General features: G+C 39.6%; 1 protein-coding gene across 1 annotated transcript; it reads right to left on the reverse strand.

The window, feature by feature from the left end:
• Positions 1-301: 301 nt before the first annotated feature.
• Positions 302-7,424, reverse strand: LOC121383523 (putative DMBT1-like protein). Its single transcript, XM_041513593.1, has 5 exons — positions 7,339-7,424; positions 5,076-5,248; positions 4,412-4,565; positions 3,133-3,305; positions 302-306 (listed from the first exon to the last, which is right to left on the reverse strand). Exons 1-5 carry the CDS (start codon positions 7,422-7,424, stop codon positions 302-304), a joined length of 591 nt encoding a protein of 196 aa, XP_041369527.1.
• Positions 7,425-15,561: the final 8,137 nt, after the last annotated feature.

The following is a 15,561-nucleotide window of genomic DNA, read 5'->3' on the forward strand; positions in this document are numbered from 1 at the left end:
ATATAGGTTATCAATTTGTAACCCTTTATCAACCATAAACACCATTTATATGTATATGTTATTATGTGCAATATTTTAAAGAACCCCTCCCCTCACACCATCCCAGTTCCTACGGGCCTGATGTATTTTATATTAATAAGTACAAAGACTAGCCTACACAATGATATTGTCGATAGGACATATTAGTTATAAAGTGTTTTGGTGTGGGTGTGTGTGTGTGTGTGTGGGGGGGGGGGGGGCGCTTTTCTGCAAATTTGCAAAATTGGCCTCTGTAATATCCATTGACGTGTCATCTTTACATCTATGCTGAAGAAGATTTATGATAAAATATTAAAAAGGACCATTTGCTTCAGTTTACATTTAAATACATGCAGTTTTCTGCTGTCTGCCATTTTGGGTTTTTTTATGGAATACTCTACAAGTGGGGTGAAAATCAATGATCTCTTGTGGTATCTTTAAACATTTTAAACAATCAAATAATATTAATAATAATAAAATAATATGACGTCATCACATTTGTATTTATATCATAACATGTTATTACATTCAACGGTTGTTAGATTAAGTCATATCCTTTCACCCCTCTTGTAGAATATTCCATAAAAAGTCAAAATGGCAGCCGGCACAAAATTACATGCTTTTTGCCCTATGCGATCTCGGCGAAGTCGATACAGGTGACATGGTTATCATCTAGTATGTGGAATCCATGCCATTGTAATAGTTTTTTCAAGATTTCTGTCTGGACAAAATGTGGGTAAAATCTAACGAAAAATAAAGGTAGGAGCAATTTATTGTAGTTGTCCACATTTTGTTTCGGACTTTACGTCTACAACCTTGTTGCCTGTTAGGTGACTATTACGACAAAATTATGGGTAAAATTATTTTTATATACCAAATTTTGCATACTAGTACCACCCCAATACATAGGGGCGAAACGACTCATAATAGAGGACGAAATGACTCATTCTAAGGGCGAAATGACGCGGGGCGAACGGGAATAAGGGCGAAACGACTCGGGGTCGAATAGGAATAAGGGCGAAACGACCCGGATTCGTTCGGACCGGTACTACAGCCAGATGCGGTTATATAGCAAAAAACTGAGACGGAAATGTTCTCAATTTTGGAGTGAAAATAAATGCTTATATAATGTATGTTCGCAATGGTGTATGTTGTTAGTGCCAACGAGAACCCGTTCTATTGGCAATCTTCGTTTAAAGTTGGGCAATTTAACATGGGTTTCAATGGCAGATGACATCTGTGTAGTGAGACCTTAATGCTTGGCCATTTAGAATCAAATAGGCCTATATATATATATATACTCTTCAAAAGAAGAAACGCAAAACCACATTGTCGTAACATTTGGAGAATTGATTTAATTATTGAATGGTGAGTCCGATAATTACCAAATGTTGCAGGATTGTTCACAATTCACTCTAGTCCATTGTGAGTAAGTGATAGGACACACCACCAAGGTCAAGGTCATCTGGAGTCAATACCGGGTGTGGCCTCCGCGTGTGTTGACAACTGCCTGGCACCGCCTGCCCATTGAAGCAACCAGAGTACGGATGACGTCCCGGGGGATGGTGGCCCACTCGGCCTGCAAGGCTGCTGCCAGCTCGGGCAGGGTCTGGGGCTGTGGTTGTCGCTGTCGGAGGCGTCGGTCCAACTCGTCCCATAGATGCTCAATTGGGTTCAAATCCGGTGATATCGATGGCCAAGGAAGGACATTAATGTTGTTGTTCTGTAGGAAAGCCGTTGTGAGACGTGATGTGTGAGGCCTGGCGTTGTCATGTTGGAACACTGCGTTGGCGTTGGCCATAACTGGAACGATGTGTGGCCGGAGGATCTGGTCAATGTAGCCCTGTGCATTCAGGTTGCCCTGCACGTGGACCAGGTCAGTTCTGCCAGTGTGTGAGATGGCTGCCCACACCATGACACTACCCCCGACGAATCTGTCCACTTCCTGCACGCAGTTTGCCACATAACGTTCACCACGACGCCTATACACGCGACATCTTCCATCATGACGTCGGAGCAGAAATCGGGACTCGTCACTGAACCACACCTGTCTCCATCGCAGTTGAGGCCATTGTCGATGAATCTGGCACCACTGCAGTCGGAGTCGACGGTGTTGTGGTGTTAAGATGACACCTCGAACTGGACGTCTGGCACGAATTCCTACCTCACGTAGGCGGTTCCGTACGGTCTGGTCGGATATCCTGCGCAAACCTGGTATTGCTGCGGCTGTGGAGGTGGCAGTAGTCAATCGTTCCCGAAGGTGGTGTACCCGGATGTAGCGGTCCTGCCCGGGGGTAGTGACCCGTGGTCGACCGGATCTAGGGAGGTCACGTGTTGATCCATGTTGCTGGTAACGGTCCCACAGTCTGGAGATGATGCTTGGGGACACATGGAATGCCCTGGCAACGGCTGTTCTGGATTCGCCTGCGTCGAGTCGGCCGATGGCATTGTTTCTCTGCGGTTCACTGAGACGTGGCATGTCCTGGATTGTCAACTGTCGGCCAGATACAGAGGCCAGGCAAGCGAACACCCTGCACTTTTATACTGTCGGTGTTCATGTTGAACGTGCAGACAACGCACGTGCAGTGGTGACATGGTTTGCACGTGGCTGCGTTTTTGCGAATATTCACATTTTGGAACTTTATTGTACAGTAGCTGCGTTTTATCGAATGTAACCGTGGGAATGTGTTTGGGACATGCAATGACCTTATATTCACAAAGCATGAACCGGTAGGAAACATAAAATCGGAGTTATAACCCATTTGTACCCTTTTGCGTTTCTTTTTTTGAAGAGTATATATATATATTTTTTTTTTAACCATCGGGCACCGTCTTTCGGTATTCATTGACTGTACTGTTGTATTTTGTTTGTATTTTACATATATGTAAAACATATTATAGAATTTTAATGCTTTTAATTTTGGTTTATGTTTAATATTTTAAAAGGATTTTAGAATATCTAGATCAGTCTCTCTCTCTCTCTCTCTCTCTCTCTCTCTCTCTCTCTCTCTCTCTCTCTCTCTCTCTCTCTCTCTCTCTCTCTCTCTCTCTCTCTCTCTCTCTCTCTCACACACACACACACACACACTACTCCGCCGTGCATGGTAGACTTACTTTCACCACAAATGACGCCTGCATCTTCTCTGTGTTTGCAGTTGTGTGTTCCCCAGCCAGAATGGCCACACATGGCAATAGTGGATTCCCAGCCATAGCAGTCGACGTTGTCTAGATAGATGAGATCAACACCTTCACCAAAATGAGCCTGGCTTCTTGCTTCTGCGCCTTCGCTGCAAAATGTCATTATCCATCCATGCAAAAGTTGTTAATATGTAGCAGCACAAAAGTCTACGAAACGCAGTATTTACATTAAATTATTGGTGATTATCGCAATCGCCAAGTAATTATGTCATCATGGTCATATCAATTAAGGTTTGTCATATTCAACGATTAAAGGGACATTCCTGAGTTTGCTGCAATTTTAATGATGTTATCGACTAACAGAGACTTTTTAACGATTGTAATTCTGCAAAAAAATATTAGTAGCTGTATGTTAAACGTGTTTCTGATCGTTCTAATATTTGTACTAGGTTAAATTTCATTTTATTTCCTAAATCCAGTTTGGGCTTCTTACAAATATTAAGACAACCAGAAACACATTGAATATACAGACACTGATATTCTAAACAAGAAAATATGTTTAATATGTAAGTTTAATCGTAGAAATATTTTATTAGTTGGAAACATCTTACAATGCAGCAAACTCAGGAATGTCCCTTTAAACTCTGGATCCAGTAAGAGTCTGGTTTTATTACTGGTACTGAAAACCCCAAAAACAGTTTAGAGAGTGTGTTTTTGGTTCTGCAAACAAACTATTCTATGCCCATCCACTTTATTGTATGTCAGAATAAAAACTTATCTCCAGCTGAGCACTGAGAAAATATTTTTCTGATAGCTGTTTAATCAATAACTGTAGAAAAGGAAAACTATATAAGGCTTTAAACAGCCATAATTTCGTAATTTTCTTAGGTTTAGTGTAAGTGGCAATTAGTCTAATTTTCTACACGAAACGTTGCTAATTTTTAGCGCCCAACTTGATCCGGTTTAAGGATCCGCGGGGCCTGTAGCACAAATAACAGCGGGCACCCCCTTCCCAGGATATATATTTTGCAACCCTCTTGGGGGAAATAAAAGTATCACATCACCGCCCCCCCCCCCCCCCCCCCTGAAGTGCGGGACCTGTAGCACGTGCTACATGTGCTACTAGGATACACCAGCTCTGCGGCCAATGCGTGACGGTAACGTCGACAACACGTTACACTGTGCAGCATGTGACGAAAATGACTAGACCATATTAACGTACGCTACTTAAATAATAAAATGCAATAGATCGTACTATGGTAAGTTAAGCATTCGGCAGATGACTTTGGCATCTTTAGTGTCCCATGAGTCATCGCAAACTGTACCCCACGTTCCATTGTATTTGATCTCCACTCTTCCAGAGTAGTTGCCTTTGTTCAGCAGACGAACTTTGGCCCCTTGATCCACCTCTGCTGTAATGAAAGAGAAAATGCACATACTAATATAGCCGTCTTCCTCAAGGGTAGAGAATCGCAGCTCAGTTGTAATAGAGCAGCTTTTGGTCTGATGTCATAATTATTATCGTATTTTGAAAAATGAAAGGCTATGCATTAAAATACAGTGATAGGGGCCTAACTGATTTGAGTATCACAAAAACGTTTATATATATATATATATATATATATATATATATATATATATATATATATATATATATATATATACCATTTACATATGAACAATCAAGACATTGTCAAAACGTCGCGTTGACTTTTGTCTTGTGCAGAGATACAAGTTTAACTGCAATATGGCCCCTGTTGTTAATGATAAGAATAAGTCTGTTTAAAACTACAAGGTACAACGTTTCAACGTTTCGTCAACTAAATGTTGACATCATCAGGAGAAAACAAAACATAAAAACACGAGAGCAGCGTTTAAAACCTGTTGTTAATGAGCAGGTAAAATAGAAATTTAAATACCTGGCAGGCACAACACCCCAGCGTCCTCGTCGTGTTCACAGTCATGGTGTTGCCAGCCCGCGTGGTTACACTGCACAAGGGACTCCTCCGCACCGTAACACTCGACGTCGTCCAGGTGTACGGAGTTGTTTCCCTGGCCGAAATAAGCCTTGTGTTTTGGTTCCGCACCCTCGCTGAAATACGTTTGGGTTAGTGACGTTTGCACATTATAATATCGGTTTAATAATAATGTTCCAACAGCAATCGAATATCTATTACAACATATGTCTAACTCCAAGATATAAAGAAAGAAATGTTTTATTTAACGACGCACTCAACACATTTTATTTACGGTTATATGGCGTCAGACATATGGTTAAGGACCACACAGATTTTGAGAGGAAACCCGCTGTCGCCACATAGGCTACTCTTTTACGACGGGCAGCAAGGGATCTCTCTCTCTCTCTCTCTCTCTCTCTCTCTCTCTCTCTCTCTCTCTCTCTCTCTCTCTCTCTCTCTCTCTCTGTGTGTGTGTGTGTGTGTGTGTGTAAAAATAATACCAATAAAGAAGTGTTTCTGTTTATTTCCATATGAGGAAGTAAAGTTACAGACAAAATACACAAACGTAATTACCACAACGGCTTGAACAAAGTAACAAAAACAAATTTTTATTTTGTTAAGTGTTTTTCAACGGATATAAGAACAGTGTTACTGTACACGTAAATAAGTTTACTGGTAAAAACGTTATTCATACTCGGATATGACTCATGATATTAGTAATCTGAATTTAAAATTGATTTTTAAAACTATTACTTATGCATATCTTTATCTTAAAAACCCAAATTACAGTGGAAAATGTTTACATGAGTAACATGACAATGTGTTAGTGTCAGTAAAGTAGATAAATAATATAAACATTTTTGTTTAAAGAAGACAAAAACACCTCCGTTGTGGTAATGACACGGTAGTTGTGGTAATGGCACGTGTACTGTTGTGGAAATGACACAGCAGAAACAACAATAACAAATACATGTTTGCAGAGTCAAAGTTTTAACATCCTCTTCACTGCTGAGCACGCAAATAGAATAAAAAAGTAGGAAAGGAATGTTTAAAGGGACAGACCCTAGTTTCAACCCGTGAAAATTAACACTAACTTTAGTTAATCTACAAACATGTAACACATTTGGATAAAGTTACAACTGAGTGAAACATGAGTCTGTGACTTTGAAGTGGTAAAATACCCTCTAAAAATAGACTAAAACTCGACTCCATAACTGTTACTTCTCAGACACACGTGCTTTTATAAAAATATGAGAAATGCATTTTGTGATATTAAAAACACCATGATGACCAAAAACACATCGAATGTACGGAAATTGATAATCTAAATAATAAAATCTAAGTAAAGTGTGATTTCAGTTATCAGAAACGACTATGATAGTAAAAAATATGCCTTAGTGTTTAAAAACTAGGGTATGTCCCTTTAATTTAACAACGCACTCAAAACATTTTTGTTAGAGGGTGAGGCGGGATGTTAAATAATTTACTATAGTCCTGCCTACATAGACCACAAAAACGATATTATAATGATATTTAGAGTAATGGGTCTGCTAGTGCTCTTAGATCCTACAGTGCCTTTTTTTTTACAGCCATAAAAGTGTCTTCTGTGTGGTCATCCTGAAATATAAGCAGAGTATGTCGATAACATTGGCTGTATATGGGTTTTTAAAACAACGTGAATCCATTTTTAAATTATGACAGCACCCTAATATTCGTTGACATACGAGGGTTCGATGAAACGTTTTGAGCTTAACTATGCTGCACTTTTGGAATGATTTTCTTTACTAGTTATTTTTCAACATAGTCCCCTTGACGGTCCACACATTTCTGTCAGCGGTGTTGCAGCGCCTGGATCCCTGCTTTGTAAAAGGTTTCATCTTGCTTCTCAAAAAGTCTTGAACGGCGGTTTTGACCTCACCCTCAACATGAAAACGCTTTGCCAGCTAAGCGTTTCTTCATGTGTGGAAAGAGATGGAAGTCCGAGCGTGCCAGATCAAGGAGTATGGCGGATGTTGAATGAGGCTGAAGCCACAGTTATAGACATTTCATTTCAAGTTATTTTCATGCTTATTAAGGTTCAAGCACGCTGTCCTTGGCACACATCTGGGCTGTCTGGGCAGTGGGTTAGTTGTTAGTTGGTTAGTGGCTAATGAGAAAGAAGAGGGTGTAGTGGCCTTACACAAACTGAGGCCATAATTTTTCCAGCAGATGAAACGACCTTTACCTTCTTCGGAGGAGGTGACACCGGGTGTTTCCACTGCATGGACTGTTTCTTGGTCTCTGGTTCGAAGTGATGGACCCAACACTCATCCTCAATCAAATAACGTTCAATGAAATCAGCCGGATCTGCTTTAAAAAAGTGCCAAGTTTTCCATAGATATGGTCAGTCTGGTGCGCTTTTGATCAGGGTTCAAAAGGCGTGGTACCCATCGAGCAGAAACCTTTGACAATCCAAGTTCTTTGGTTAGACTCTTCTCGACTCGCTCATGACAGATGCCAACTGCAGCAGCTATGGAGCGAAAAGTCAATCGTCTATCATCCATCACCATTTGGTGCACATGATCAATGTTTTCCTGTGTGGAGGCAGTTGAAGTCCTGCCAGACCTTGGTTCATCTTCAACGCTTGTTCTCTCCCTTTTGAATTCCGCTGCCCATCTTTTCAGTGGCAAACGAGGGAGCACTATCTCCTAATGTACCGACCATATCGGCATGGATTTGCGTGGGAGTTAACCCTTTCAAACTGAGATACTTGATGACGGCTCGGTACTCGGTTTTCTCAATTTTCACAAAAAAGTTGATACCTCTGAACTTCAAAGTCCTGCTGCAGTCACCGAAGATGTTGTAAACGTGAAACAAAATAGCTAATTATGTGCCTACCAAGTTTCACCGTTCTAGCAGCACTCCATCATAGTTAGGGTCAAAACGTTTCATGCCATGAGCCAAATCCATTTCATGCCCAAGCACTGGATTTTATATTGGGCGCGGGGGCACCCACATTGGGGCAGAGGGCAACAACAATGTATAAAGTCCTGTTGTGTGTATGGGTGTGTGGGGGGGGGGGGGGGGGGGTATAAAAATATATAACGTGGTGAGTGGAAACAAGATGCATTGCCCCACGCTTCTCCCCTCTGGCTGCGTATACGCTAGTGTGCCCATGTTACCTGCCACCTTGGGCTGTAGAGTAAAATAAGAAACCCGCTGTCAACACCTAGATTTCTCTTACTAATTAGCAATAAGGAGTGTTTTGAAGACACTTTTATTCCCCACAGAGAACAGCACATACCACTGTCTTTGATATACCAATGATCTTTTGATTGGTCGTGTAAGACGCAATAACCTGAACACGCAATAAAAATGGCTTTAAGTAGTACTGACAGAAAGGGGCGGGATTTAGCTCAGTCGGTTACTGTTCGCTTGAGGTTCTTGCGTCGCAGGATCGAACCACTTCGGTGGATCCATTCAACTGATTGGTGGGGTTTTTTTTTGTCGTTTCAACCAGTGTACCACAACTAGGCAAAGACCGTGGTATGTGCTTTCCTGTCTGTGGGTAAGTGCATATAAAAGATCCCTTGCTACTAACTGAAAAAATTGCGGGTTTTTCTGATGACTACTAGTCAGATTTACCAAATGTTTAACATCCGATAGACGATAATTAATTAATCAATGTGCTCTAGTGGTGTCGTTAAACGAACAAAAAACCCATGACAGAGAGCTAAAGTCGGAATGGCCAGTAAGATTTCATTTCAATTACATTGGCAGGCTTATTGCTATATTAGCACATACGTTACAGGTATCAGGCCCGTAGGAACGATATCTGGAGGGGCTGAGGGGGCAATGTCGAAATTGGTGGTGTGTGTTTGTGTGTGTGTGTGTGTGCGTGTTACAAGCCATATTTACGCATATACGCAGTCCACCCTAGTTCATACAGGCCTGTATATTCGTTTTATGTTTATTGTTTGTATTGTATTGTATTGTATTGCATTGCATTGCATTGCATTGCATTGTATTGCTTTGCATTGTACTGCTTTGCATTGTATTGTGTATTGTATTGTATTGTATTGTATTGTATTATGTGTTGTATATTGTATTGCATTGTGTATTGTGTATTTATGTTGTCTTGTATTGTATTGTATTGTAGTGTAGTGTAATGTAGTGTGTTGTATGGTATTGTATTGTGTTGCATTGCATTATAATGCATTACATGTGGAATACTCTGTGAAATTATTGGCAACCCTAATAAATATATTCGTATTCGTTTGTTGTTTATTTATCTGACATGAGGGATGTTTACAACGCTTTCTCTCATCTCTATAACCCCCACGTCCTTAAAGGGTCGTCCCATGTTCCTTGCTATTGTGACATTTTTCTTATATATTCTTTTTAACGACTGTAATTACATACTACACAGTGTAATTCCATTTCTAAATTAGAATAAATCAATATTTAAGGTCAATGTATGTCATCCAAAACATCGCAGTTTTGCCATGTTCATCCTGCCTAGTACTACCACAAAAGGCGTCATATCTATGTCATCCAAAACATCGCAGTTTTGCCATGTTCACCCTGCCTAGTACTACCACAATATCTTTCTAATAAACCTGTGCAAGCATCAGATTGTAGGATAGCCAACAATGACTCCGGGTTGACATTTGCTCCAAGCCCATGTAACAACTCCAGTATCTCATCTGACATCCCTCCATGTTTTTCGATAAAACCACGGAAATGTAGAATCTCTAACGCGGTTGCAAGGAGAGGATTGAAATGCTTTCCCGCCAAGAAGCCACGCATTGAACCAGAGGCTAGGACATCGAAGTTACAGAGCATTTCAGGGCCACCGGATGACTCCACAATGTATCCCAAAGAAGCAGGTGACCATTTAGAGGTTGACCATTTAGAGGTTGTAAAATTAATGTTCACGCCAGTGAGCATGGTACTTCATTCCAATTGATATATGTAAATTTAAAGCATAGTGTTAAGTTTTGCAATTCATGGGGTAGTAACAGTGAGACTACATTTTAAATAATTTAAAAGATGAAAAACATAGACTGTGTCATCCACTACTCAAGTTACCTTTCATTTAAATAACCCTAGCCATCTTATTTCAGCTACTGGTGCTGGAAAAATGCATTGCGTAATTAATACAACATCTGCATCCCATATCAAGAAACCACACAAGAAGGGCACAGAGCACATGTGTTAAGATTTTACATAATAAAACTCATACATATCGAATAAACAAAAGATGCAACAGGGCGAAATGTGAGATTTTTGTCAGAATTAGCCATCATTTGACCTTTGACCTTGACCTTAATGTTTGGTCTATAACCAAGGTCGGAGATTAAAAAACTTCAGTGGACACGAATACATAGTCTGATATGAGAAAATGTAACCAGAACCCTTTATTTAAATAAATATATGAGCACAAGTGAAAAGTGCCAAAATGTGTATAAATTTCTAATAAGTCCAACCGTTAAGGAGATATAAGCATTTTTCTTCAAAGTTTTCTTCACATTTTCCAGTTATTTTGAATTTCTAATAACTAAATTTTCATTACAGGATGAAAATAAATACTAATAATAATGTTTACTGACAACTATAGAAGAAATAAAACATTTAAGTCAAATTCATAAATTTGCACTTATTTGACCTTTGACCTTGACCTCCGAGCTTATCCAGAAGCTGTGGAACGCAAGACTCACTTTTCTGAATGCGTCTTAGTATGATCTATCCAAAAATACCAAGCAAACACGTGGTCATTTTATGCAAATAAATTACCCCTGGCTCTTGGACTAACACCATAGCACGAAAAATATATCGGTTATTGGGTATCAAACTTTGGGTTTCTAAATTAGAATAAATCAATATTTAACTACAACATAGCACGAAAAATATATCGGTTATTGGGTATCAAACTTTGGGTTTCTAAATTAGAATAAATCAACTACAACATAGCACGAAAAATATATCTGTTATTGGGTGTCAAACTTTGGGTTTCTAAATTAGAATTTCCATATGCTTTTGGTCTTCCTAAAGTTTATCCGGGATCGATCCCCCCCCCCCCCCCCCCCGTCGGTGAGCCATTGGGCTATTTCTCGTTCCAACCAGTGCACCACGACTGACATAACAAAGGCCGTGGTATGTGCTACCCTGTCTGTGGGATGGTGCATATAAAATATCTCTTGCTGCTAATCGAAAAGAATAGCCCATGAAATGGCGACAGCAGGTTTCCTCTCTCAATATCTGTGTGGTCCTTAACCATATGTCTGAGGCCATATAACCGTAAATAACATGTCGTTATATAAAACATTTCCTTCCTTCCTTCCTAAAGAATATCGTAGCTCAAAGTAGATTTCCCCTCACAACAATTTAGTATGTTCGAACAAAATATATATTACAAAATAATAAACTTTAAGACACTATAAACATTAGGTTGAAGTCTAAAAAAGGCTATATATGTTAGAAGGAAACATCTTGACAATTGCAGCAAATTCAGACTGTCTCTTTAATAAACACTGTCTGACATTGTCGCGATTTTTAACGACATCAGACACAAGCTCTTACTTTTAGTATGACCAATAAGTGTGCAAATCAGCTGTGAAAAAAACAATTACGTGCTATGATAAACAACTTATGTTCTAAATGTTCCCGTCATTTGTTTCCCATTAGCAATTTTGCGAGATCTGGGACATTATTTAAGATGTTGGTAGACTGAATCCAGGCGCGTGTGTAGAACGTTTATCGGGGTGGGGTCTAGCCTTGGCGAGCGAAGTTTATAGGGGGTCGAGACATGTTCAACCGAAAAATGTATTGGAGAAAAAAGAGAGAAAATTTGCTCGAGCATGGTGGGGATCGTCCCCGAAACCCACCCCCTGCACACACGCCTGGGATCACTGGACACTCGAAGCCTATTTTCAATAGAGCTTCATAATAAAAGCTCTTCTAGTTCCCGGATCTGGCTGCCCGTGCTCCCTTACTCTTGTCGGTTTGAGAGTGCTGGTCCCCTCTTTTGTCTCCCCAAAGTTCTTACCGTCTTCCAACAGAAGGGTTGGCATACGCCAGAACCTGCGCCCAAGATAGGCGTTCGCTAGCTGACTTTGAACGCGCACGTTAATCTATATGATTTGACTTGATTTAGCTCAGTCGGTTGAGTGCTCGTTTGAGGTGCAAGCGTCGCAGGATCGAACCACCTCGGTGGATCCATTCAACTGATTTGGTTTTTACTCGTTCCAGCCAGTGCACCACAACTGGTGAAATACCGTGGTATGTGCTTTCCTGTCTTTTGGAAAGTGCATTATAAAAGATCCCTTGCTGCATTAGAGCAAATGTAGCAGATGTCCTCTGATGACTGTGTCAGAATTACCAAATGTTTGACATCCAGTAGCCGATGATTAATTAATCAATGTGCTCTAGTGGTGTGGTTAAACTAAACTTTTTCTTCTTGATTTAACAAAAGTTGTTTACCATGCGGTGGACAACGGCAAAAGTTTGCCAAATATAACGACTTGGGGTGACAATACAAACATAAAAATCGAAACAACGGTGTAGGATTTTCTTCAGGTACATAAAAGAGTACCATTAAACTATGCTAGTAAAAGGGAATTTTACGTGTGTATATATATATATATATATTAATCGTCGATTTTAAAAGCATCTACCAAACCTATGTTCATTTATATTCTAATAATATACAATTACTAGTATCAAACGTTGCGCGCGGCCACTTATTTACCATTCTGTTGGAAATTGTTCAGCTTATGACAAAAATCTGTATAATTATTTCTAAACGGAAATATCGAAGCAGTTATCCCCTTGTCCATTGATCTGGAAACATCATTTTGAAGATAACCAGTCTCAAATGCAATCACCATAGTTAATATAAAGTTAGCTTGTTGGCGAGTCATCTTTGTTTTTCCGAGACGGCCGATGGTCATTGGACATCATTGTATTTTCTTAAGCTTAACTGAAGACCATACACTAAGACTGAAGACTACGTCTTGTTGTAGTCATTACAGATCAGGCCAGATAAATGTATATCAAGCCATGTTTAATAATAGCCTAGATTATGCAAAAACTAGAAATGGTTTTTGGAGCATTTGTCGAGAAATAATTTAAGAAAGTGACTACACAGTTTTAAAAAAAGAAGAAAATATTATTTGAAAAAACACCGACAACCAAGAACTGAATTTAAAATGACGGAATGTTGGATAGTCATAGTTAAACCTATATAATTGTGAACAGATTTGGATTTTGAATAACCAGTGATGATTATTGTAGCAGCTTCAAATGTGTACAGTGTTCAGGCCAGATGTGTACGTCTTCACTGGTATACGTTTAACCATACAGAAATATGAAGAAAAACAAGTGTCCTTTTCTCATTGAAAATATACTAAGCGCAGATACTACCGTTTTCAGTACCAATGCTGGAGTCAAAATACCTCGCAAAACAGGTAAATATGAAATGCAAGAGAACGAAGATACTGTGAATGCTATAACTAGAAATAGTGAGACCTGGATATATGAACATACTAAAGAGATTTGTCTGAAAGCTCAACATACGGAAATTGATGTGAATAGCACTGGCGTGACAAATTTCTTCTTCAAAACAGGTAACTTTGTTAATAATTAAATATATTTATATAAATTAACGCTATTGTAAATTGATGAAGCCACTTCATACATCATGTTTGTAGGAAAAGAGTGCATATAAAAACATGGAAAAATGTAGTGAGTTTCCTCTCTAAGACTATATGTCAAATTTACAAAATGTTTTATTTCCAATAGCCGATGATTAATAAATCAATGTGCTCTAGTGATATAGTTAAAAAAACACATTTTTTCCCTCTGAAGATTGCGTGTCAGAATTACCAAATGTTTTTAAGTCCAAGAGCCAATTATTAATTCAGGGGCGGATCCAGAAAATATGTTTAAGATTTTTATGCGGGAAGGCAATCTGATTAAAAACTGCTCCACTGGTATATAACTATTACTTGTGGTATACCAGTAGAGACGATATTAATCAGATTGGCGGAGACTAAGGAAAGAAAAGTGAGGGGCACCAATGAATATTAAAAAAAGAACAACCCCAAAACAACACCCGAATAAAAGACACTTGAATATATTAAGGGAGGTCCCCCTGCATCCCTCCTCGAATCCGTCTCTGCAATTAACCAATGTGCGTTCTAAAAACAGGTTTTAACTTAAGTACCAACAGGACCGTACCTAGTGCAAGTATCAATAATTTCATTTTATACGGCTGGAGAATACATTATATATCACTGCCCTAGCTGGTTCTTTTATTTATTGCCTCATATATATATATATATATATATATATTGGGCTAGTTAAGCAGAGGTAGGTCCAAGGGCGGGGGAGACTCGGGGACTCGTCCCCCTGTAAATTATTCAAGTGCTCCATTTTTTAACCTCATTAATTATTATTGTTTTCCACTGAGATGCCCATTTAACAAGTTAGTCCATGTGTCCTTTGTTCGTTAGTCTCCCCGTCCCCGAAAAATATTTCCTAGATCCAACCCCGAGTAGGACCCAGACTCGTTAAAACAGTAACTTTTATAAACACACAAAACACCCAACTAACAAATGTTTATTTCAGGAATGGAGAACACAACACTTTAGTGGTTATTTACTCAATATATCCGATCTTACTTATACACTGATTTAAGACCTGGATTTCTTCACCAGTGTATCTGACATGAATCAGTGCCATATTTCATGTCTAGGTAATCGCGAATAGTCATTTCGAAATGATGAGTTATAGGCTTCTGGCAGGACGTGTTCTGTTTACAAGCGAAAGGTCTCTGGTCGCACGATAACGTTGGCTTTGTTCACATCCACTAACAAAAAACCTCCATGGCCCAGTGCTTTTTAAACCTTTAATTCATTAAGTCTAGACTCAGTAAACACTTGCCCATACAAAGAGTCTGAATACTTTACTACAGTCTTGAGTCTAGACTGAAGTTTTATAAGCACGAGATCTGATTTCAAACAGACGTGCTTTTATTCTGTACTTTCAGACAAAGGCACGCCAAAAGACAAAAACATCACTTCCGTTTTGTCAAACGATTACGCATGCGCACCAGTTCGCCCCGGTGGAGACCCAGTTGGACGATCTGCACGCAGACGACGCACGGCGTTCACGAGTGTGCAGCTGGAGTTTCTAGAACAGAGATTCAGATGTCAGAAGTACCTCAGCGTATCTGAGAGGTGCCACCTTGCACGAGCCCTTCACCTGAATGACACCCAAGTAAAGACTTGGTACCAGAACAGAAGGTATGGGAGATCACCGAATAGTTCTTTATCTTTTACCCCTTGGGTATATAGCCTTATTGGACAGCGCTATCCCATGAAAGACAGCTATGAAAGTGATTTCTATTTTTCATATGCATTTGTTCTAAGAGACATTATTGGATGTTTCTAGCATGCTCACGTCG

Source organism: Gigantopelta aegis, chromosome 10, assembly GCF_016097555.1.
Source record: "Gigantopelta aegis isolate Gae_Host chromosome 10, Gae_host_genome, whole genome shotgun sequence".
Taxonomy (NCBI): Eukaryota; Metazoa; Mollusca; class Gastropoda; order Neomphalida; family Peltospiridae; genus Gigantopelta; species Gigantopelta aegis.